This window comes from Rattus rattus, chromosome 18, assembly GCF_011064425.1.
Source record: "Rattus rattus isolate New Zealand chromosome 18, Rrattus_CSIRO_v1, whole genome shotgun sequence".
Classification (NCBI taxonomy): Eukaryota; Metazoa; Chordata; class Mammalia; order Rodentia; family Muridae; genus Rattus; species Rattus rattus.
This window is the reverse complement of record NC_046171.1, coordinates 7404691-7429838: the sequence shown is the minus strand read 5'-3', so window position 1 is coordinate 7429838 and position 25148 is coordinate 7404691. Positions and strand designations below refer to the sequence as shown.

The 25148-nt window shown below is 53.9% G+C and overlaps 2 protein-coding genes across 2 annotated transcripts; both read left to right on the top strand.

The window, feature by feature from the left end:
- Positions 1-18: 18 nt before the first annotated feature.
- Stk19 (serine/threonine kinase 19) lies at positions 19-9808 on the top strand. The gene is made up of 7 exons (XM_032888287.1): positions 19-182; positions 354-490; positions 7200-7295; positions 7551-7690; positions 9064-9161; positions 9269-9416; positions 9603-9808. Exons 1-7 carry the CDS (start codon positions 83-85, stop codon positions 9646-9648), a joined length of 765 nt encoding a protein of 254 aa, XP_032744178.1. The 5' UTR covers positions 19-82; the 3' UTR covers positions 9649-9808.
- A 617-nt stretch (positions 9809-10425) lies between these two features.
- On the top strand, positions 10426-24723 carry C4a (complement C4A (Rodgers blood group)). The gene is made up of 41 exons (XM_032888286.1): positions 10426-10670; positions 10776-10968; positions 11394-11595; positions 11799-11869; positions 11949-12037; positions 12252-12334; positions 12441-12537; positions 13057-13162; positions 13256-13388; positions 13690-13805; positions 13892-14068; positions 14206-14391; positions 14489-14674; positions 15226-15384; positions 15683-15809; positions 16203-16277; positions 16518-16712; positions 16813-16924; positions 17016-17086; positions 17275-17414; positions 17539-17742; positions 18254-18305; positions 18391-18480; positions 18594-18803; positions 18959-19034; positions 19135-19291; positions 19431-19547; positions 19640-19811; positions 20008-20240; positions 20317-20484; positions 21004-21063; positions 21982-22075; positions 22158-22338; positions 22469-22559; positions 22683-22757; positions 23318-23420; positions 23536-23625; positions 23701-23799; positions 23889-23972; positions 24245-24377; positions 24512-24723. Exons 1-41 carry the CDS (start codon positions 10606-10608, stop codon positions 24651-24653), a joined length of 5214 nt encoding a protein of 1737 aa, XP_032744177.1. The 5' UTR covers positions 10426-10605; the 3' UTR covers positions 24654-24723.
- Positions 24724-25148: the final 425 nt, after the last annotated feature.

Below are 25148 nucleotides of genomic sequence, written 5' to 3'. Positions count from 1 at the left end.
AGCCAGAGGCCCTGTCGTCATCATTCTGCACCGGAAGACGCTATGTTCAGGAGTTCTTTCCCGGAACCCTGAAATTCGGGCTATGAGTCGTAAGAGACGTCTCCTGGCGTCTGAGGTTTTTGGAGTGAAGCGGCGGCGGGTGCCGGGGCCCGTGAGAGCGGATCCTCTAAGGGCAGAAGCAGGTAACCATGGCAACCCGGGCGCGGCGGGCCAGAGCGTACCCACCCTTAGACGATGGGGAGGAGGAAAAGGTCCCGGGGTGGGTAACCATGACAACCCAGGCGTGGGGCTCGGGCGTCAGATTCTCTGCGTGCTCTCCACCCGGACCTGACCCAGCGTTCGCTCCCCCACAGGTTCGGCACGCGAGGCCATCGAGGAGCTCGTGCAGCTGTTCCCACGGGGGCTGTTCGAAGACGCGCTGCCGCCCATCGCGCTGAGGACCCAAGTGTACAGTCTCTTGCCGGACAGGACGGTGGCCGACCTGCAGCTGGTGAGGAGTGCCCTGGAGACCTTCGGTGTCTCTCCATCTCCCCAACCCTCAGCCTCAAGGGCACTCGCCAAGTCCCTGTCACTCAGACCCTCAGTGGAGCCGCCAGCCCATCAGCAGGCATTAGACCAAAGCAGATGCAGAGCAAATCCCAGGGCTTTGTTCGGAACTGCAGGCAGATGTCACATCCCACAGGCTTTCGTCTGACATGTTATGGCTGTTAGAGAAGCAAAGGTGTGCGGAAGGTCACCGGTTAAAGAGCTTGAGGGAGAGAGATGAGTCTAGTGTCAACTCCCAGATTTTCCAAACGGTGGTTAGTGATTAGTGGATTGACTAGAGGAGCAAGGCACCGAGTAACCACTTGCCTGATGCGCACACTGAGTGGCGGGTAATAGACGGACGAGAACAGTGGGCTCTGACGCTGCAGATCATTCTAGGCCCTGTGGTGCACAAGGGGAAGGCATAAGGGCTAAATGAGATCCTTGGGGAGACTAGAGGAGTGTTGTAACCTTGTGACCAAGTTTAGAGGGTGATTGAAAGCCAGGGCCGTGGTGTACGTTGTACAGTGTTTAATATTTGTGAAGGAGTGCCTCACAGGATCCTAGGCAATGAGGCCTAAGGATCACATCCACCTTCCAGTCAAATCCAGTGGGCAGATTTCAGTCTCTCTTTCACAGGAACTCTCCGACCACTGCCTGAGTGAAAGGTCGTAACACTGTGAATGCCTCTCCCTGCTCCTTTTAACTCTGGCAGTTCCTTCTCAGCGTCCATCTTGTTTATATTGTTATGTTGTTTCTGACCCCAGGGCAAAGACTGCAGACTCAACCCAATTATAATTAAAATGTTTATTGATTACTGAGAGCAGGACAACAGTCTCTGAGCCATACAGAACAGAGTTGGAGTACAGCGTTTGCCTAGGAAGCGCAAGGCCCGGGGTTCGGTCCCCAGCTCCGGAAAAAAAAAAAAAAAAAAAGAACAGAGTTGGAAGCTGAAGTAGGTATAACCCTGAAGGGGCGTCGTATTGCGTATTTAAGGGATGAAACTGTGAAGAGAGGGGGAGCATCGTGGGCTGTAGCATCGTGTAATCATATTTTGACAGAAGGGATTGAGCAAGGGAATTCTCGTCAGTCAGGATAGGAGTTAGTCCCGGGGCCTGGGAACATGATCTTAGTTTGACCCTGCCAGCAAGATGGAGAAGTTGTCCCTGAGATGTCTGGACTCAGAAAGCCGTTTACAACAGAAGCCGGCCAGCTATTATTAAATCCCCAACTCTCCTAGGGCCCAGGACCTTGGATTTACTTTATCTCTATGATTAACTGGCGCCTGCAAATGAAGTGGTAGTACTCAGAGTTAAGTTTCTTTGGCACGTTCCCAACAATATATGCGTATTTTCACCAGGAACAGCTTGATTTTATGATTCCTTTTTACCTTGACAGTGAGATCATACTGCTTGCCTTACAGTCTGTCCATGTCCCTATAAGAAAATGCCAGAGGCTGTTTAGTCTACATCAGAAAGAACAGAGTTCATTTCTTTTTTTTTTCTTCTTCTTCTTTTTTCTTTTTTGTCGGAGCTGGGGACCGAACCCAGGGCCTTGCGCTTGCTAGACAAGCCCGAGTTCATTTCTTAAAGCTGTAGAAGCTGGGAACCTAAGATCAAAGCCTCAGCTGGCTCAGCATCTGGTGAGGGTTGGCTCTGACTTGTTACTGTGTCCTCAACGGCAGAAGAGACGGAGGACTGGCCATAAGGGCATTGGTCCCATGTGGCTCTCAAGGCACAGTGACCTACAGAGACCCCGTCACTTTGTGGTCGATGGTGGTGCCAGGCATCGAACCCAGAGCCCTATGCATGTTGGGCAAGCGAGGCTTCCTGCCATGCATCACTTACCTGATTCCAGCATCTGAAGAACACACTACAACACCATTCATTTCTTATTGAGTTAGCTGGGTGTTTGAAAGATCATTCCAAGTTGTCTGTAACAATAGTTAACCCATTTCTCTAGGTTCCTATGTTAGGAGCCTGTTCCAATTTACTCATCCCTGTGAGACAAACGTATTTTTGATGGCTTATGAATTCACCTTAGCTTCCTAATTGCATTTTCATCAGTGGTCAGTTAGAGGCGCCCTCCCACCTCCTCTGTGCTCCTTGGCTGGGGGTTGGTAAGAACTGTGGACCACACTTCCCAGTCTCCCGTCACTGAACTCTGACTGAATTTCCAGCTCACATGACACGGTGGCCAGAGAATACACAAGATGACCCCACACATTTGAAATCGATAAAAGGCTTGTTTTGCATTATGTGGCCTATTTTGCTAAACGTTATATACGTGTACGTGAAAATATGTTATTTCCTTACTGATCTCTCTGTAGCCGAGGCTGTAATTGAATCAATCAATCAATCAATCTCTCTCTCTCTCTCTCTCTCTCCTCTCTCTCTCTCTGTTTCTCTCTTCCTCTGCTGATTATTTAGTCCCTTGTTCTGTGAATTTATGAGAATTGGATTTATATACTCCTGAGGTGTGGGTATTTTATTTATTTATTTTGTTTGTTGTTTCCTGAAACTCACTCCATAGACCAGGCTGGCCTCAAACTCACAGAGATGCGTCCACCTCCCAAGTGCTGAGATGAAAGGCGTGCGCCACCGCTCTCAGCTCACTTTTTGGATTTTTATTGGCTATTCGTGTGTGTGTGTGTGTGTGTGTGTGTGTGTGTGTGTGTGTGTGTGTGTAAGTGTGTAAGAAGACTGCTAGAGGGAGGAGGGAGTCTGTTCTTTCTGTGAAAAGGGTAGGGTTGAACTCGGGTCAACAGAGTCACTTCCTCAGCCCTGTCCCCAGCTCTTTTTTTTTTTTTTTTTTTTTGGTTCTTTTTTTTCAGAGCTGGGGACCAACCCAGGGCCTTGTGCTTCCTAGGCAAGCGCTCTACCACTGAGCTAAATCCCCAACCCCTGTCCCCAGCTCTTAAAAATTTCTCTATCTCTCTTTGCCTTCTCCCGGCTCTCAAATCAAGTAGACGTCGGGTCTTCTCTTTGGAACCCTTCAGACACTTCCGTGTTCAATAGTTTTTGCCTCTCTTTTATTACTGTATTGATTGGTTTATAATTGTCTTAGATTAATAATCTGTTTAGAAAAAGTGATTTTATTGTCGCAGCTATGTGCTTGTGTGCATGAGTGTGTACAGCCTCAGATGCCAGAAGGGATTTGGCCCTGGAGCTGGGGAGTTACTCATTTCAGGTGGTTGTGATGGATGTGGGGGCTGAACATGGGTGCTCTGCAAGAGCGGGAATTACTCAGCCAGCGCCCAGCTGCCCAGCCCCAGCCCCCAGCCCCCCCAGCCCCCCCAGCCCCAGATTAAGCCTTCCGTTCAGTGCACTAATGCATCCCGCACTCACCGAAGTCTTGGTTCATTGACTTCATTTCTCAGTTTCAGCTCTCCTACCGGGACTTTTTGTTTTGTTTTGGTTCTGAAACAGGGTCTTATTATGTAGCAGTAGATGGCCTGGAACTCACTCGGTAGACCAGGCTACCCTTGATCTCACAGAGACCCACCTGCCTCTGCCTCTGCCTCTGCCTCCTAAGTGCTCCGCCGTGACTGACTGGGACGATGGGGCCTCTTATCTTTTTTTTTTTTTTTTTTAGAGCTGGGGACCGAACCCAGGGCCTTGTGCTTGCTAGGGCAAGCGCTCTACCACTGAGCTAAATCCCCAACCCCACCTCTTATCTTTTTTTATGGTTATTTTTTATTTTATTATTGTTTTTGGCCATGTGTAGTGCCATACGTCTTTAACTCCAGCACTCTAGAGGTAAAGGCTGGCAGATCTCTGTGAGCTTAAGGCCAGCTTGGGCCACAAGCTAATATTCTATTTGTATTAATTATATTTATATGCGTGCATGTGCACATGCCACCACGAGTTCGTAGAAGTCAGGGGGCACTGTGGGGTTGAGTTCTCTCCTCCCATCACGTGATCCCAGGAGCTGACTCAGGCATTTGGGATCCGCAGCAGGCCACCCAACCCACTGAAATGTCCCACCAGCCCTAAGCCTGCTGCGTCCTTTCAGAACTTCCTAGCGGTAGCTCCTCATCTTGGTTTTGACGTCAGCATTAGCAGCATCATGGCTTTGTTTTTCAAAAGCTTTAAGTCCTCTGAGCTCGACGTAGTCGTATGTCTTGCTAGGGTATGGTGGGGTCGTTTCATCTGTGCTTACAACATGTAATGACCAAGGTAAAGAAGTCAGCGTCTGTACCTCCATTTATCATCTACCCATGTCAAGAACCTTAAAACACCTGTCTTCTAGTTCTTCCTAAAATGCCTAATGAGTAAACTGTAATTGACCAGGACCTGTAACTCTGGGACTCTGGGAGTCAGACGGATCCTGCGAGTTAGAGTCCGGTGTGGGAGACAGAGAAACCGTGTCTCAAAAAGCACAACAAAACAGAGCCCACAGTTCTGTGCTGTGTATGCGCCCTCCGCTCTTCCTGAGGAGGAGCACTTCCCTTCGGTGGCCATTCTGGTCTGATTACAGATCCAGTCCTAGGCCGCATGTCTTCTGAGTTTTGCTTCCTGTGTGCCCTGTTATTTTTGGCCATGTGCTGGGCAGATTTGCTCAGATCAGCAGATGTCCCTCCCTGTTTCCTTTCTCTCTACGTCTTTGCTTGCTGTAATAGATCTCTCTGGTAATTCTTTTTTTTTTTTTTAAAGATTTATTTATTTTATTTATATGTTATTACACTGTAGTTCTCTTCAGAAGAGAGCATCCCATTACAGATGGTTGTGAGCCACCATGTGGTTGCTGGGAATTGAACTCAGGACCTCTGGAAGAGCAGACAATGCTCTTAACCGCTGAGCCATCTCTCCAGCCCAGGTAATTCTTGTGATCCTGTGAGCTTTTTAATGTTTGAGCAAAAAAAAAAAAATGTTTTGTTGTTTTGAGACAAGGTCTCATTTTGTAGCTCTGGCTGCCCTGGAACTCACTCTGTAGACCAGGCTGGCCTTGAACTCACAGATCTGTCTGCCTCTGCCTCCTGAGTGCTGGGACCAAAGGTGGAAGCCACTGTGCCCAGCTATTTGCACAATTAAAACTTTTTTTTTTTTTTAGTATAGAATAGAGTTTATTCAGGGCATGGGGAGGGGAATTGAGAGAGTAGAGAAAGAGAAAGGGGGGGAGGAGGAGAGGAGAGGAGTGGAGTAGAGGCTGGCCATGAGCATGTGGAGAGAGGCGGGAGGGGAATGGAGAGAGAGGGAGAAGAGGGTAAGGGAGCAAGAGAAACTTTTTTTTTTAAAAAAAGACAACTTTTTTTTTTCCCTGTGAGCAGATGTTCTGCTTACAAGTATGTCCATGTGCCCATGTGTGCCCAATGCCTTCAGAGACCAGAACAGGGTCAGATCTGAAACTGCAGTTACGGGCAGTTGTGAGCTGTCATGTGGATGCCAGGAATCGAACTAGCATCCTCTGGAAGAGCAGCAGTCTCTTAACTGCTGAGCCATCTCTCCAGCCCCTTAAAAAAGATTTTTTTTTTTTTTTTACAGATGTGTTTTATGTGTGTGGGAGCATGCAGACATGCTGCAGTGCATGTGTGTTCTGGGATCTGTGTTTTATGTGTGTGGGAGCATGCAGACATGCTGCAGTGCATGTGTGTCCCGGGACCCGTGTTTTATGTGTGTGGGAGCATGCAGACATGCTGCAGTGCATGTGTGTTCCAGGATCTGTGTTTTATGTGTGTGGGAGCATGCAGACATGCTGCAGTGCATGTGTGTCCTGGGACCGTGTTTTATGTGTGTGGGAGCATGCAGACATGCTGCAGTGCATGTGTGTCCCGGGACCCGAGCCGAGGTCATCAGACTTGGTGAACCGCCTTTATCATTCTGGCCTTTGTTGTTTTGCTGCCCACAGAAGTCCTGGCTTGTTTGTTTGTTTGTTCGTGTTTGTTGTTTTTATTTACTTGTTTGTCTGCTTGGCTTTTAGGCAGGATCTTATACCCTAGGCTGGCCACAGACTCAAAGTTCTGCCTTCCCCCATCCAGTACTGTGTACAAGCATGTGCCATCATGGGCGGCACCATTTTATTGAAGGATTTTATCCAGTGCTTCTCCCACGCCTCCACCCAAAGTCTAGACTGATGAGTCTTCAGGTCAGGACCTGACTTTATCACTATTTGTTTTTTCCTTTCGAAACAAGCTCTCGCTGCGTAGCTCTGGCTAGCCAGTAGACTAGGCTGCTTCTGCCCCACAAGTGCAGGGATTAAAGGCAGGCCCTGCATCACTATTTACTGTAGTGACTGGTAAGGGTCTGCTCTTAGAAAACATGTCAATTGATTGGTTAGCAGCTCATGAGGCTGGGCTGCCATGAGGTGGGTAGGTGACTGGTCGGAAACAGCTGCTTGATGGTCACCTGAGTGTCCACACACACACACTCACACACACACAAACACGCACAGACAAACACACATGTACACATGCACACACACTCATACACAGATACACACTTTCACACACACAAACGCGCACACACATACACACACTCATACACACACTCATACACACACACATACACACACATTCATACACAGACACGCACACACGCACACACACACACTCATACACAGACACGCACACACGCACACACCACACACACACAACCAAACCCTCTGCCCCAGGGCTCAGAACACGGCTGCTTGGCTTACCCTGTCTTTCTCTTTCTGCTCTCATCTCTGTGGAGCAGAAGGAGCTTCAAGAGCGGGGAGAGATCAGAGTCATCCAGCTAGGCTTTGACTTGGATGCCCACGGAATTGTCTTCACTGAAGACTACAGGACCAGGGTATGTGAGAGAGGGTGGGGCATGAGTGTGGTGGTCTCGGGAAGGAAGTTGGGCATAGAAATAACTGACGACAGAAACGTTATCCCTAGCCCGCGTCCTCATAGAGAGCACAGAGCTCTGGTAATGAGTGAGGTGTGGGGGATATGGGGGAGGGAAGAGGGAAGTAGAAGGACCCAGGGAGAGGAGAGGCAGAGATAAGAGAGCCACAGTGGGGGATGGGCTCATGCTGGCCACCGACATCAACCCTGGTTCTAGGTCCTCAAGGCCTGCGATGGCCGACCATGTGCTGGGGCGGTGCAGAAGTTCCTGGCCTCGGTGCTCCCAGCCTGTGGGGACCTTAGTTTCCAGCAGGACCAGATGACACAGACTTACGGCTTCAGGGACTCGGAGATCACGTGAGATGTGGTGGGGTCAGTCAGTCAGGCCTCTGGCAGGGCTTTTCCTTCTGAGTGAGCTGCGTTTCTATTTAGTAAAGTGAAGTGCACTCCACCCTGCAGGAGAGCAGGCCTTGGGGAGAGCCTTGGACTAGAAATCAGAAGAGCCAGAAGAGGCTTGCCCAACATGAGGCCTAGCCGGAGCCATGCCTGATGATGCTCTGAGAGTAGAAAATGGCAAAGGCTGCAGGGTCCCCTCTAAAGAGAAGGTACTAGGCAATGTCTCAGGACAGAAGGATGTTAGTGCCACACCCGGCTGGCCTCCTGCTTTCTAACTCCCCAGGAAGTAGTGGGGGCCGAGTGGGGAGAGTTCACAGGTCATGGTGAGCCCAGAGATGACCCCCACTCCTCAGGCACATTTTGGGGGCTGCGCTCAGGGAGGGCTTCCCAAGGACGCTGTTTTATTAGCAAGCAGTCTTTACCAAGAGGACTGGGGAGCCGGCTTGCTTGGGAAAGTCTGCTGATCTGATGGTCAAGCTAGGCGTGGCGCACACCTTTCATCCCAGTGCTCCAGAGGCAGACGGATCTCAGAGTTTGAGGTTAGCCTGGTCTACAGAGCAAGGTCCAGGATAGCTGGGGCTATACAGAGAAACCCTGTCTTGAAAAATAAAAGGGAAAAATAGCCCGGTGTTTAAGAGCACTGGCTGCTCTACTAGAGGACCCAAGTTCAATTCCCAGCACCCACAAAATGGCTCTTAACAGTCTCTAACTCCAACTTCAGGGGACCCAGTACCCTCGATGGCCACCACAGACACTGTACTGTATGCATGTGGTAAACATGTAGTCAAGCACGAATACATGTAAAAATGTCTTAAAAGTCAACAGTTATTGCATATACTTAATGTAAACTTGTAGCTTCTACATGCTTGTTTACCTGCTCGAACAATATACTCTACATACGCGTGCGTACACGCACACATATGCCTGCACACACATATATGCACATGTGCACACATGCACACACACACATATGCACATGCACACACACGCACACACATGTATGCACACGTGCACATAAACACATGCCGGCACCTACACTCACACGAACACACATGCCCGCACACACATACACACATGCATGCACACACACATGTACTCACACACGCACATACATGTATGCACACATGTGAGCGCGCACACACACCACACACACACATTACACAGACAACACGTACAGAAGGACACCCAGGCAGCAGTGGTGGAGCCAGCGGGGTAAGTGGATCCCTGCTTGGGTTGCTTGTGTTTCTGGAAGCTCAGTGTCCACGCATCAGTGGTTGGGAAGGGAGGGTTCTCCAAGCCCAGGCGGCATCATCATGGCTGCCTACCACCTGCAGGCACCTGGTGAATGCTGGAGTCCTCACTGTCCGTGATGCTGGAAGCTGGTGGCTGGCTGTGCCCGGAGCTGGGAGATTCATTAAGTGCTTTGTTAAAGGTAAGGTACCTCAGGTTGAACAACGCCCTTTGGACAGGGTCTTTAGGGGTGTCCTTAGGTCTCCATGTTTGACTCACCTCTTCCTTTTCCTGGATCCTCTCCTCCAGGACGCCAGGCTGTACTGAGCATGGTGCGGAAGGCCAAGTACCGGGAGCTTCCCCTGTCGGAGCTCCTGGGCCGCAGGGTCCCTTCAGCAGTGCGGCTAGGTCTTGCCTACCATGTGCATGACCTCATTGGGGCGCAGCTGGTGGACTGGTGAGTCTAGTCCTGAGACCTGGGAAACTGCAGGGACCAGGGTTGGCTTCCCTAAGTCATGCTTCAGTGAAGCCCAGTTTCTCTCAGTCTTTGTGTGACTCAGGACGACACTGTACTAAATTAAATTCTGAGTTTTCACCCTCGGGCTGAGGCAGCTGGCTCCAGTCTTGTCTTTCTGTTACACAGTGTCCCCACCACTTCTGGAACCCTCCTTCGTCTGCCAGATACGTGAGGAGTCAGCTCTTGGATTCTTCAGCTCACTGAGCGAGGTTCCCGGACGTGCCACCCCAGGGTGGCTGGACAAGTCACCACAGAGGGCGCAAGGCTCTGCTGCTGCAAGCTGAGGCTCCCACCTGAGCTGGGCTGTGGGCACTGCAGCCCTTGGTTCCTTCTGTGGGTGTGGAGCCAGGAGCCAAGCCAAGGGGATAAGAAGATGGCTGGAGACACTGGAGAAGGGAGCAGAAAACTCTGCCCTTCACGTCAGACTGAAATTGCCAAATAAAATACTTGTGCCTGCACTTCTTCCCGGTGCTTTGTTCAGTGTGGTGTGTGTGCCGATGCCTGTGGAGAGGGTGAAGCCCAACTTAGGCCTGAGTTTCATCATAGTTTACAGAGAAAACAAGGCTTACTAAGGTCAATTTCCCTGTGGGGTGAAAGTGTACCCCACTTCTCAACTACAGGCTTCCTGTTAGAGCCTATACCAAGCAGACTGTCTTGACTATGAGGCAAGGGTCTGTAGTCCATTCTAGTTTTGTTAGGAACTTTACCTGCCTGTCCTGTCCTGTCCTGCCCTGTCCTGTCCTATCCGTGTGCCATGTTGGAGCTGTATACACTTGCACATGGGCAAGCACATGCACACGTGTACACACACACACACACACACACACACACACACACACACACACACACACATACACTTGAGGGAGGGAGGTACCTGGTACTGGGAATAAACAAGGAAGCACAAGATGTATTTTGGGGCCAAGATTTCTTCAGAGACCCTGATGTTTGGGTTGCCTCCCCAGCTCTGGGCCTAGGGCCAGTTGCGTTTCTTGGCCATCACGTGGTTTCCCGGCTCATGGGGCGAGGGGAGGGGCAAGGTCCAGAGTCAAACTCTGCCCCAACCCTAGGTTGACCAGAAGGGAGCAGACAGTCAGACCAGACGGGTTGACCTCTCCTGGATCCTCCAACCATGCGGCTCCTCTGGGGCCTGGCCTGGGCATTCAGCTTCTTTGCCTCCTCTCTGCAGAAGCCCAGGTCCTGGGGAAGAAAGTGGCATTTGGGGGGTCAGGAGTGAGGGAGAGGAGGGTGGCAGGGTTAGGGTTAGACTGGGTCTGAAGATGCACCTCACTGCTCTCATAGGTTGCTCCTGTTCTCCCCTTCTGTGGTTAATTTGGGGACCCCCCTGTCAGTAGGGGTGCAGCTCCTGGATGCCCCTGCAGGACAGGAGGTGAAAGGCTCAGTGTACCTCAGAAACCCAACAAGCGGTCCCTGCTCCCCAAAGAAGGACTTTAAGCTCAGCTCGGGAAATGACTTTGTGCTTCTCAGACTTGAGGTAACCAGTGCCCACACCCCTGCTGTTTCCTCAGGCCTCTCTGCTACACCCCATTGGCTGTTTCCTTAGTTATAGACAGGAGCTTGCTATGAGACATAGGCTGGCTTCGAACTCATGGCTGTCCTCTTGCCTCAGCCTCTGAAGTGCTAAGATTTACAAGTACACCTGGTTTGCCTGTTGTCTTTTATTTTATTGTTTAGTTTTGCTTTTGAGACAGGGTTCGCTCAGTGACCCTATTGTGGCCTCCCAAGAGTTGGGATTACAGCCATGCGCCATTGTGCCTGGCCCTTCTGTTGTGTTTTCAAGCCCTATCTCCCTCAGTGACCTCCTGCCTCTCTTTTCCAGCACTATGGCCTTGCTGTCCCTACCTGGGGCTCTGTATCAGGTTCCCTTTGCTGGCTGATCCTTTCCTTCTCTCTTGACAGGTCCCACTGAAAGATGTGAGGAGTTGTGGCCTCTTTGGCCTGCGCAGAGCCCCCCACATCCAGCTGGTGGCTCACTCTCCGTGGCTAAAGAACACAGCATCCAAAGCCACCGAGACTCAGGGGGTCAACCTGCTTTTCTCTTCCCGACGAGGCCACATCTTTGTGCAGACCGATCAGCCTATCTATAACCCTGGGCAGCGGGGTGAGCCATCAGCCTCGGGAGGGGCCTTTGCTCTGTAGCTCTCAGGCTGCTCAGAGCGTGTTTGGTCGCCTCTATGTAAGGTGACTTCACAGACAGGGCCACCCTGAAGGCTTGCTTAGCAGTTTAGTCCCCATTGTCTCCCTGCAGCTGTCCCAGTCCCTTTGCCCATTCACCTCTGACCCCCCTCCCCATCCTCCTTGTAGTTCGTTATCGGGTCTTTGCACTGGATCAAAAGATGCGTCCATCTACTGACACCCTCACGGTCACAGTGGAGGTGAGTGTCTGACCTCTGACCCTCCCAGCCCTGTGCACGAATGTGACCTCCTCCCTGACCACACCGACTCCCCTTGCAGAACTCCCATGGCCTCCGTGTACGCAAGAAGGAGGTATTTGCCCCCACATCCATCTTCACAGATGACTTCGTAATTCCAGACATCTCAGAGTGAGCTCCCCCACCTCAGGGTATCCCTTTATCTGCAGCACCCCAAGACCTGCTTCCCTTGGCACTGTCCACCACCTCTGACAGACAGAGACACATTCCAGATGTTCTGACCCACCCCCCAAACCTCTGTTCAAAGCACAGCTTTCTTCTGGAGGACTCAGGCCATAGCTGTCTATGGGTGGGTAGCTCAACTCTCTACCTTGTCCATTCTCAGGCCAGGGACCTGGAAGATCTCAGCTAGGTTCTCAGATGGCCTCGAGTCCAACAGAAGCACCCACTTTGAAGTGAAGAAATATGGTTAGTGCTGAAAGCATGGGGTAGGGAGAGGGTGAGGTGGGTAGGCCTGCAGGTGGACGACCTGGTCTCTAGTACCTGGCCCATCCATCTCTTCACTCTTATTCAGTCCTTCCCAACTTTGAGGTGAAGCTTACTCCTTGGAAGCCATATATCCTGACAGTGCCTAGCTACCGTGAAGAAATACAATTAGACGTCCAGGCCAGGTAAACCCCCCCCCCCAGTCCTTTGCAAAGCCCAGCTTCCTCCGACCTCTAGCTTTCCTTCTCTTTCTTCCTCTTTTATTTGAGGGTTTTGTTTTCTTGAGACAGTCTCATGCCCACTGTATACTCATCATGTAGTCCTGTCTGGTCTTGAACTCACAGAGATCCATCTGCCTCTGCCTCCTGAGTGCATGCGTCTATGTGTGCAGGGCCTCGAGTGTGTATGTGGAGGCCAGAGGATGACCTTAGGTGTCCGTCCTCCTTTGGGACACAGTCTCTCACTGCTATGGAACTCACTGCTGTGGTTAAGTTGGCTGGCCAGGTAGCCCTCAGAACCCTCCTGTCTCTGTGTTCCCACTGCTGGGATTACAAGCAGATGCTGCCACACCTCCGGGCATTTCCACAGGGATCCTGGGGCATCGAACTCGTGTCTTTGTGCTTGCATGGCAACACTTTAGCAACTGAGTTATCGCCCCAGTCCTCAGCTCTCCCTCTCTTCCCCTCCAACCCCTGTGGCAACAGATACGTCTACGGGAAGCCCGTGCAGGGCGTGGCATATACCCGCTTCGCACTCATGGATGAGCAGGGGAAGAAGTCTTTCCTTCGGGGCCTAGAGACCCAGACCAAGGTAGGGTAGTGATGAGAGGTGTGGCGAGGGGGTGACAGAGGGGGAGACAGGTGAGACGCTGGCCGCACTCACGGCCTTTTTCCTTCATCTTAGTTGGTGGAAGGCCAGACTCACATCTCCATCTCAAGGGACCAGTTCCAGGCTGCCCTGGGTAAAGTGAATACTGAGATCGGAGACCTGGAGGGGCTGCGGCTCTACGCTGCCGTAGCTGTCATTGAGTCTCCAGGTGGGTGGCTTCCCTCTGCTGGCACCTCAACCCTTGCTCTTGAGGACGTGAGGGGGCAGCTTAAAGATACAAATGACACCATCAGCCTGCTCCTCCCGTCCTCACTGCCCGTGCACTGACCTCTGCCACCTCCTCTCAGGCTCACGACTAACACAGACCCAGGAAAGGGTCTCCCTTTACTTAACTGTTCCCAGTCACTCTTCTCGGGTTCACTATCAGATAGACATGATGGAGATGAATGGCTCTTGTCTCCTTTTCCCTGGGCCACGCCCTCCACCTCCCTGCCTCCTCTGTCTTTCAGGAGGAGAGATGGAGGAGGCGGAGCTCACATCCTGGCCCTTCGTGTCATCTGCCTTCTCCTTGGATCTCAGCCACACCAAGCAGCATCTTGTGCCCGGGGCCCCCTTCCTGCTGCAGGTTCTTCTTGGAAGGGCATGGTCGGAGGGGAGAACGTGTGGGCCACACAGTCTTGATGACTGACTCTTTTTGACTGACTCCTCTAGGCCCTGGTTCGAGAAATGTCAGGCTCCGAAGCCTCTGACGTTCCTGTCAAAGTCTCTGCCACATTGTTGTCTGGGTCCGACTCAAAAGTCCTTGACTTTCAACAGAACACCAACGGGATTGGCCAAGTCAGCTTTTCCATCCATGTCCCGCCAACCATCACCGAACTTCGACTCTTGGTAGTGCTTCTCTGTGTAGATGGGCTTGGGGACAGGGAGGGCATGTGAGTTGTTTCCTGGGTGCCTCTGGCCGAGCTTGGGAGAAGGGATGGCATATCTGGGTCCTTGGTCATTGGTCTTCATGCCTTTCTCTCCAGGTATCTGCAGGCTCCCTCTACCCAGCTGTAGCCAAGCTCACCGTGCAAGCCCCACCTTCAAGAGGCCCTGGCTTTCTGTCCATTGAGCCACTAGACCTTCGGTCCCCTCGTGTGGGGGACACCTTCGTCCTGAGCCTTCGAACCGTGGGCATCCCTGTGCCTACCTTCTCTCATTACTACTACATGGTATGTGGGACTTGGGGTATAGGAGCTCTGGGTGTAGGATTGGGGGCAGGGTGTATACCAAGCAGGAAGCCACTCACTGCCTCTGCCCCCTGCTCAGATCATCTCCAGAGGCCAGATCATGGCCATGAGTCGGGAGCCCAGGAGGGCCCTGACCTCCATCTCCATCTTGGTGGACCATCACCTGGCTCCCTCTTTCTACTTTGTGGCCTACTTCTATCACCAAGGACTCCCAGTGGCCAACTCCCTGCTCATCAACGTCCAGCCTGGGGACTGTGAGGGCAAGGTGACTGGGTCTGGAGAGGTGGTGCAGGCTGTGTGTGTGTGTGTGTGTGTGTGTGTGTGTGTGTGTGTGTGTGTGTGCATGCATGTCCCAGTGTGCATATGCATCCGGGGTTTGAGAAAAGGACAGGATGATTGGTTTAGCCACTGAGTGTGCATGGGGCTGGAGGTGAGAGTTGACTGTTTTTCATTTTCCTGCGTGTGAGGTGGACATGTTTGCATGCATATTCTGCATACCGCATGCGTTCACATGCATGCATGCAGATCCTTGTAGTGAGCTGGGGATCATCTGGCTCTCTCTTCGGCGTTAGTCATTGGGCAGTTTCTGTCAATCAAGCCTAATGCTCACTGATAAGCCTCGTCTTGCTGACCACCTTGCTGTCAGGATCCCCCTGTCTCCGCCTTTCCAGGCTGGAAGTACAGGCATACCCTCATGCCCACCCGGCTTCTGGGGGTTCAATCCTCCTGCTTGGATGGCGCATACTTCAACTACCGACCCATGTCCCCAGCCCACTCCCCATGTGCTGATTGGCCGTTTCTCCCCATCTCTGCCAGCTGGAATTGAAGGTGGACGGTGCCAAGGAGTATCGCAATGGGGACAGCATGAAGCTCCAACTTCAAACTGACTCCGAAGCCCTGGTGGCACTGGGAGCTGTGGACACAGCTCTGTATGCTGTGGGTGGCCGGTCTCACAAACCCCTCGACATGAGCAAGGTTTGTCAAACCTTCATCATGCATCCCTCTCCTCCCACCTCTCTCCCTCCTCTCTGTCTTCCCCTCCTCCCCCTCTCCCTCCCCCTCCCTCTCCTCTGAGCTTAAGCTCTGGGGCTTAGTTCTCCAGTCTCAGGCCCTATAGGCTTTTCCCAGTCTTCCCCTGGGTCCTAGACTCCTTGGTCTCTCCACTCCCATCTCTCATCTTTGGGCCCTACCCTAATCCTCTCAGCCAAGCGAGCAGCAGATCCTGCTCTTGAGTCGCTCACATCTCCCAGCATCTCTTGCCTTATCCTGTTAGGTCTTTGAAGTAATGAACAGTTATAACCTTGGCTGTGGTCCCGGAGGTGGGGACGATGCCCTTCAGGTGTTCCAGACTGCTGGTCTGGCCTTTTCTGATGGTGATCGACTAACTCAGACCAAAGAGGGTAAGGACGGAGTGAGTGGGGACAGACAAAGGAGGAAAGGCCGTGTGTGTGTGTGTGTGTGTGTGTGTGTGTGTGTGTGTGTGTATGTCTGTGTGTCTCTGTGTGTATCTCTGTGTGTGTCTCTGTATGTCTGTGTGTGCATGCCTGTGTGTCTGTATATGTGTCTGTGAGTATCTGAGTGGACGTATTGTATGTCTGTATGTCTCTGAGTGTGTGTATGTATGTCTGTGTGTCTCTGAGTGTGTGTGTGTGAGTATCTGAGTGTGTGTGTGTGTGTGTGTGTGTGTGTGTGTGTGTGTGTGGCAGACTCCAGGGCAAAAGGCTGGGCTGAGTGATGGGGAAGGAGGCAAGATGTACTCCCTGTAGCTTGACTACTTTCTTGCCCTCTACCAGACCTGAGCTGTCCCAAGGAGAAGAAAAGTCGGCAAAAGAGAAATGTTAACTTCCAGAAGGCTATTAGTGAGAAGTGTATGTTGTGGGTGCCCATGGAACACTGGGAACCATGTCCGGGGCAAGGGTGGGATCTGCTTCTCTGTCCTCTGCAGCCCTCTCAGCCAGTTGTGGTGTTGAGGGTGAGGAAGCCTAGGGCTGGAGGAGGAGGCTGGCTGTTGCATGGCTGTTGCTGACTGCTTTCCAAGCATGGCTCTAGGGGTTGGTGGGGCCGAGGTTTCAGTCCCTGCCGCTTGCCTAGCCTACGCTGGCCGGCAGTGGGCCAGTATTCCTCTCCAGACACCAAGCGCTGCTGCCAGGATGGGATGACCAAGCTGCCCATGGCACGCACCTGCGAGCAGAGAGCAGCCCGCGTGCCTCAGCCGGCCTGCCGGGAGCCCTTCTTGTCCTGTTGCAAGTTTGCTGAGGACCTCCGCAGGAACCAGACCAGGAGCCAGGCGGGCCTCGCCCGAGGTGAGCAGCCGCTGAAGCTGAGGGATGGGTGCTGATGCCTGAAAGGGCAAAACTTTCCCTCCTCACCGTCTGTCCGTCTGTCCGTCCCCACTGTCCCCAGCCCAGGACATGCTGCAGGAGGAGGATCTGATAGATGAAGATGACATTCTCGTGCGCAGCTTCTTCCCAGAGAACTGGCTCTGGAGAGTGGAACCTGTGGACCGCTCCAAACTGTGAGGGCCTGGCGTGCCCGATCTTGCCTCTGGACTGGGTCTGAGGACAGTTCTGGGGGTGACAGGGTGACTCTGCATTTCCCCTCCACAGGTTGACTGTGTGGCTCCCTGACTCTCTGACCACATGGGAGATTCATGGTGTGAGCCTGTCCAAAAGCAAAGGTGAGGTGGCACTGTCCAGACATCTTCTCATTCCCGGTGACCCTGCTCAGCCTTCTGCTCCCTGTGCGGGGGGACGGGGGTAGAGGGGGGGCACGAAGCCCTTGGATCTGGGAAAATCTTCACTGGCCCTTCCTCTCCATGGCCCCGTGGCTCCATCTCTGTCCTGTGCCCCATCTCCCTGTCCACAGGCCTGTGTGTAGCCAAGCCAACTCGCGTGCGAGTGTTCCGAGAATTCCACCTGCACCTGCGCCTGCCCATCTCTGTCCGCCGCTTCGAGCAGCTTGAATTACGGCCCGTTCTCTACAACTATCTGAGTGAGGACGTGACTGTAAGACCCCACAGGGGAGTATCCAGGGTGGAGGGGGTAGGGAGGGGTTGCAGCCAGGAGCAGGTCAGGCAGTGGTCCTGATCCCATTAGGGCTCAGTGGCCATCCCTGTTTTCCTGTCCCCAGGTGAGTGTCCATGTGTCCCCAGTGGAGGGGCTGTGCCTGGCTGGTGGTGGATTGCTGGCTCAGCAAGTATCAGTGCCTGCAGGTTCTGCCCGGCCTGTGGCCTTCTCTGTGGTACCCACAGCTGCTGCCAGCATGCCCCTGAAAGTGGTGGCTCGGGGGTCTTTTACTATAGGGGATGCTGTGTCTAAGATTCTCCAAATTGAGGTGAGTGACTGTTGGGTAATCTAGCATTCCCCTCCCTCTCAACACCCCTTCCCCCTCAACACCTCCCTCCTCCCTGGCTCCCAGCCATTTAGCATTCCGTTGGCCAGGCCTTGGATCAGTGCTCAAACCTAGTGCATTGATAAGCTCATGTCCCAGAAATTGCTTATTTATATTGAGACAGAGCTTGCCTATGTAGCCCAGGCTTGCCTCAAACTCATTCTGCAGTCCAGGCTGACCTTGAACACCCAGTAATCCCCCTGCCTTTGCCTTCTGAATTACTGGTGCTACAGGCACTCGCTGTCACACGCAGCTGTCTCTGAAACTGTTTACTCTGTTTTATTTTATTTTGGTGGTCATGGGGGTTAAGTCCAGGACCTTGTACGAGGTAGAGAAGTGAGCTGTGTCCCTGTTTACAGCTATGAAGTTCATACACCAAGTTCCAGGGGTGTCTACCCAGGATGGGAGGGTGTAGCCATGGCTAATCCCCTACTCCATTTTTCAATTGAGACAGAAGGAAGGGGCCATCCACAGAGAAGAGATAGTCTACAACCTCGACCCCCTAAGTGAGTGCCCCCTGCCCCACCACCTATATACTAAGGGAGTTATGGGGCACAAGGGCTGGACCACAAGCTCCTCTCCTCACCCCAGATAACCTTGGTCGGAGTTTGGAAATCCCTGGCAGCTCAGACCCCAACGTCATTCCTGATGGAGATTTCAGCAGCTTCGTCAGGGTTACAGGTGGGTGTCTGGTCCACACCTGAGCGCCTGTGTTCACCTGAAGCCCGTGGAGCCCTCTTCTCGTCATCTGAGTCTTTAGACTGAGTCTCATCTTCGACTTCTCTGTCCTTTAGCCTCCGAACCCTTGGAGACTTTGGGCTCCGAAGGCGCCTTGTCCCCAGGGGGAGTGGCCTCCCTCCTGAGGCTCCCCAGAGGCTGCGCAGAACAAACCATGATCTATTTGGCCCCTACCCTGACTGCTTCCCACTACCTGGACAGGACGGAGCAGTGGAGCAAACTGCCCCCTGAGACAAAGGACCATGCTGTGGATCTGATCCAGAAAGGTTAAGGGAAAGCCAGCATCAGAGCCAGGGAGGGCAAGAAGGGCAGGCAGGAGCCTAGAGAGTGAAGCTGGGGTAGGGGTGGTGGTGGGGCGCTGGGAGTGCAGCCTGGGAACAAACAGCAGGAGAGTCAGAACCTTGACTGTCCTCTTTCCCAGGCCACATGCGGATCCAGCAGTTTAGGAAGAAAGATGGCTCCTTTGGGGCGTGGTTACACCGGGACAGCAGCACCTGGTGAGTCTGGGGACCCTGTTCAGGGCAGCTGGAGAGTAAAAGGCCACAAGCCAGGTCTCCTGAGAGACTAGCATTGTCTCCCACCCCGCCTCTGCTCCAGGCTCACGGCTTTTGTGCTGAAGATTCTAAGTCTGGCCCAAGAACAGATTGGTGACTCCCCCGAGAAGCTGCAGGAGACCGCCGGGTGGCTGCTGGGCCAACAGCTGGGCGATGGCTCATTCCACGACCCGTGTCCGGTCATCCACAGAGGCATGCAGGTAGAACACGCCAGAGGCACCGCGAGGATGTCAGCAGTGAGATGGACTCACAACTCTGGCCTGACAGTCTCTCTCTCTCTCTCTCTCTCTCTCTCTTTCTCTCTCTCTCTCTCTCTCTCTCTCTCTCTCTCCTCACTAGGGGGGCTTGGTGGGGACCGACGAGACAGTGGCACTGACCGCCTTTGTGGTCATCGCCCTTCACCACGGGCTGGCCGTCTTCCAGGACGAGAACTCACAGCAGCTGAAGAAGAGAGTGGTAAGGAATCCACGGTCTGTCTGCCCTTCCTGCCCAGCCGTCCTCGCTCTGGGAGCCCAGGCACACAGGCTCAGGCCTCTGCTCTGTTCTAGGAAGCCTCCATCACGAAGGCAAACTCGTTCTTGGGGCAGAAGGCAAGTGCTGGGCTCCTGGGTGCACACGCAGCCGCCATCACAGCCTATGCCCTGACGCTGACCAAGGCCTCGGAGGACCTGCAGAATGTTGCCCACAACAGCCTCATGGCCATGGCTGAGGAAACAGGGGGTGAGGGCGAGGGCGCCCTGGCAGAGCACCAGGGATTTAGGGCCCTTGGGATTCCTGAGCAGAGACTGAAAAGGCATGAAGAGAAAGGGTCCCTCCTGTGGTGTGGAAGCGGAGTGCTGACAGGGGGCGCTAGAGAGCCCGGCGGCTCAGCTGTGGTCTCCTAGTTCAATCCGTGTTGCATTTCCCTCCCTTCCAGAAAACCTCTACTGGGGCTCAGCCATTGGCTCTCAGGACAACGTTGTGTCGTCCACCCCAGCCCCTCGTAATCCCTCAGAACCTGTTCCCCAGGCCCCAGCCCTGTGGATCGAAACCACAGCCTACGGCCTGCTACATCTGCTGCTGCGGGAGGGGAAGGGAGAAATGGCTGACAAGGTGGCAACCTGGCTCACACACCAGGGAAGCTTCCAAGGGGGATTCCGCAGTACTCAGGTAGGGGCAGCCACGGGGCAGCTCCGGGTAGGTGCTTCCTAGATCAAGTGCCCGACTCCCGCCCTGACCTCCTTAGGACACTGTGGTCACCCTGGATGCCCTGTCTGCATACTGGATCGCTTCGCACACCACCGAGGAGAAGGCACTCAATGTGACTCTCAGCTCTATGGGCCGCAATGGGTACAAGTCCCACCTGCTACAGCTGAACAACCACCAAGTCAAGGGCCTGGAGGAGGAGCTGAAGGTGACCTCCTCCTTCCCTCCCTCGTGGGGTAGCTGGGTGTATCGGGGCCAGGTCAGAAGCCTCTTCCCAACGCCCAGTCCAGCATTGAGGGTGCCGTGGGAAGACTGCCTTTCTTCTGGTCGTGTGGTCAAACCTCCAGGGTTGTGTTCCCTCACCCATACAACAGTGTGTCTCTAGAGTCCACACAGGGCACTGGTTCTCACCTTCCCTAATGCTTCCACCCTCATGTTGTGGTGATGCCCTACCGTGAAAGTATGTCACTGCTACTTGATAACTGCAGTTCTGCTACTGTTATGAATTGTAATAGAAACATCTGATATACAGGATATCTAATAGATGATTCCCAAAGGGGGTCGCGACCCACAGATTGAGAACCACTTGTCTAGGCATCAAAATTGATACTGTAGCCAAGTACAAGGTTCTGGGACAGACAGTGGCGGTGGCACCTGGCCTGCTCCCCCCCTCCCCCCGGGCCCCCATTCCGTGCCCTCTGACCTGCTTTCCTCTCCCTCCTGAAAGTTCTCCCTGGGCAGCACCATCAATGTGAAAGTGGGAGGAAACAGCAAAGGCACCTTAAAGGTGAGGGGAGTGGGGTACAGGGGGAAGTGGGGTACAGGGCTGGGTGGGAGAGGGTGATGGTGTGGGGTGGGAACAGAGGATGGGGCAGCAGGCTAGAGTTGGGGTGGAGGGCAGCAGGATGCAGTGGGCAGTGCATGTAAGGGGTAAAGGGTGCTAGTGTGGGGATGGGGTTCTGGACATGGAGTACCTGGAGCTTGTATGGTAGGGTGTGACGGGGTGGAGTGGGGGTGTGTGGAGTGCAGGGGTGGGTGAGGTGGGGTGGGGATCTGGGCCTTGACTGGGACTTTGTGGGTGGAGCTTTGTGTTAGGGAGGAGGAGGCCCTCTCTGCCTTGCTGTCCCCTGTGCCTTTCCTGAGCCACCATCTTTGCTCTGGGCTGGTTTTCCTCCATTTCTGGATATCTGCCGTCACCTTCAGCTTCACAGCCCAGTTCTCAGCCCAGGCTGTCTCTCGTCCCGAGTACCTCAGACATGGGTCCCCATGCCCCATTTCTTCCTATATGCCTCATTTGACCAGGGAGCCAGCTCTACCTATGAGGCTGTCTCTCTAGAGATGCCTTGGTAGCCTCCCTCCTCTGGCCCAGGTGACTCTTGCCTTCTGTCACGCTAACCTTCCGATCACTGCCCCCATGGCTGTGAGACCGATAGCCTGGGGAAATGCATTCCGTTCAGCATGAAGTGGAGTCCAGAGGATCAGTGTGAGCCCAGGCTGTGAGAGAGGCCAGGAGCACTGCGGCTTCTGGCAGGCTGGGCTCTCGGGCCACCCGCCTCCTCGCTGGGGCATCTTACCCAGCGCTGCAGATGTGCTGGGCTGTTCACTGGGGCTGGGGATGGGGGAAGGGAGAAGTAAATCCCAGGAGACCCCCTCAAGCCTGTGACATATACGTCGTGTGTTCTTGCCCGGTCTCCGACTGAATCAGATCCTTCGTACCTACAACGTCCTGGACATGAAGAACACAACATGCCAAGACCTTCAGATAGAAGTGACAGTCACAGGCTATGTGGAATATACAAGTAAGGCCAGGGTCAGGGACCCTTGACCGACCCCTGCAGGGCTGACATGGGCTGGCCACCTCCTCACCACTGCTCTGCACAGGGGAGGCCAACGAAGACTATGAATACGACTATGACATGCCAGCCGCAGATGACCCCAGCGTCCACTCGCAGCCTGTGACACCCCTGCAGCTGTTTGAGGGTCGTCGGAGCCGCCGCAGGAGGGAGGCCCCCAAGGCTGCGGATGAGCAGGAGTCCAGAGTGCAGTACACCGTGTGCATCTGGTGGGTGCCAAGTGCATGTGGTAGGTGCCAGGAGCTCTGGGGCAGAAGGGTGTTGGGAAGAAGCAGGGTGGGGTTTGGAGGCATGGCAGTCAGAGAGTCTGTACAGCCAGCCCCTCTTCCCTCCCTATAGGCGGAATGGTAACCTGGGGCTGTCTGGGATGGCCATTGCTGACATCATCCTCCTGAGTGGATTCCAAGCCCTAAGGGCCGACCTGGAGAAGGTACAGCCACCCACGGCCTCCTCCTTAGGAGCCCTACTCCCACTTTGTAGTGACTACAAGTGTCGAACCCAGTCAGACAATGACCAGGGTCCCTGACCCGTGACTCCCTCTCTGTCCCTGCAGCTGACCTCCCTCTCTGACCGTTACGTGAGTCACTTTGAGACCGACGGGCCACACGTCCTACTGTACTTTGACTCGGTGAGTGGAGAGAAGTTCTACAGGAGGGGACACCATGGCACTGGGTTCTTGGGTCTATGTGATAGGGGTCAGAGGTTGTAGAAGGTGAGGAGGGTGAGGCATGAGGAGGTGGCTGGGAGGCCGAGAGCCTTAGAGAACTCACAGGTCCTCCCATTCAAGGCTGGGGCTGTGAGCTTAGCTTGGCAGGGTTTATGGGGAGCCATGGGGAACTAGAGACCACCGTGGACACTGGCGGGGGAACAAGGGCCTGCACAGGCCTGTGCTGCTGGGGAACGAGGGGGAGCCAGGGAGGCAGGGTTGATTCAAAGGAGGATCCCACAGGAATGTGTGCCCGTAGTGAGGCTCCACAGAGGTCCTCCAGTAGTGAAGGACTGGGACAAGGTCACCGGATTGACAGTGAAGTCACCAGAGACCTTGGGGACCAGGTTTTAGAGCCCAGTGGCAGGAAGATGACAGAACATGAAGGGTGCTAGAGATAAGGTCATGGTAAGCAAGCTGAGGCAAGGCAGGTGACGGCAGCCAGCCCTGTGGCCCTGAGCAACCTTCCATCCTGGCACCAGGTCCCGACCACCCGGGAGTGTGTGGGCTTTGGAGCCTTGCAGGAGGTGGCCGTGGGGCTGGTGCAGCCAGCCAGTGCTGTCCTGTATGACTACTACAGCCCTGGTGAGCACTTGGGAAGCAAGATGGTGGGGGTTGGTCCTCTCATCAGGGAAATGGTGGGGTGGGCAGGGGAGGCCCAGGCTCCACGAGTTCCTCATCTCTTGCTGCCTTTGTCTAGATCACAAGTGCTCTGTGTTCTATGCTGCACCCACCAAGAGCAAGCTCCTCTCCACCTTGTGCTCTGCAGATGTCTGCCAGTGCGCCGAAGGTGAGATGAGACCCGGGTGGGGCTGAGGGAAAGGGCAGGGTGGGCGAGCTGCTCTCATCTGACATTTGACTGCAGGGAAGTGTCCTCGACAGCGAAGGTCACTGGAGCGAGGGGTGGAGGACAAGGATGGTTACCGGATGAAGTTCGCCTGCTATTATCCCCGAGTGGAGTATGGTCAGTCCCCCTTGGCCTCCGTTCTCCCCAGGCCCACCTGTGCCTCCCTGCTTTGCCCTGACTGCCTTCCCCTTCCCTGTCCCTCCCAGGCTTCCAGGTTAAGGTTCTCCGAGAAGACAGCAGAGCTGCCTTCCGCCTCTTTGAGGCCAAGATCACCCAAGTCCTGCATTTCAGTAGGAAGCAGAAGTGGGCGGGCAGACTGGGGAGTGGTAGAGGCTGAGGTCTGGGTGTGGGGCCTCTTGGAATTGGGAAAACTCAAAGTCTGTATATGAACCCCCATCCTCCCGTTTCCCCAGTCCCTGGTCTTTGGGAACCTGGGCTTGCTCAAACAAATGCTGTTGGGAGCAGAGTGGGTTAAACCACAGGATCTACAGAGTCCCACCCTGGGTTTCTCCCAGCCCTGAGTTTCTTCTCCTCTGATGGCTCTGTCTCTTTGTTCCCTCAGCAAAGGATGCCAAGGCCTCCATAGGTCAGACCCGCAACTTTCTGGTCCGGGCTTCTTGCCGCCTTCGTTTGGAGCCTAGCAAAGAGTATTTGATCATGGGGATGGACGGAGTCACCAGTGACCTCAAGGGAGAGTGAGTTACCCAATCCATCCCTTCCCCTCCCTTAACTATGGCCGTCCTTTGGGGACAAATCCTAGGCACCCAGCTCTGCCTGTCCAAAGCCAAGGCCTTGAGTACTTGTCCTGACCCTGCCATGTCACCTGCAGCCCCCAGTACTTGCTGGACTCAAATACTTGGATCGAGGAGATGCCATCTGAGCGCCTGTGCAGGAGCACCCGTCAGCGGGCAGCCTGTGCCCAGCTCAATGACTTCCTGCAGGAGTACAGCAGCCAGGGGTGCCAGGTGTGAGGGCGTCGGACTCTGGATCCCTGAGCTCAGCTCCAGGGTCGGGGCCTCTCACAATGCACGGCCTGCTTAACAGGGTAAATAAAATAAAACTTTTGACAGTAAAGTGTCCCCGGGTGTTGGTCTGTCGGTGCCGCAGCCCGCCACCCACCCATGGGTTGCAGGCCTGAGCCTTGGGCTGTGAAGCCTGAACCCTCCCTAAGGTCTTCCTGGGACTCAGGCAATCTTGGGGCCCAGTAGCCAGTGCCACAGAGGCCTGTTCCCAGGTGTCACAGTCAGTGAACCTCACCTCAGGGGCACCTCTCATCTTAGCCCACTGTTGTCTGTGACTTGTGTCATTCGGAGTCCTGGGGTCCGGTGGCTTGAACTGTGTCAAGGCCTGATGCAAGCTTAGTGACATTGTTAACAGTGCCATTAGGCAATTTTTCTGGAATTGTGCAACCTTCAAGTCTGATGGTGATTTAAACAGGACAAAGGTTGACTGTGTTGTTCCTGAAT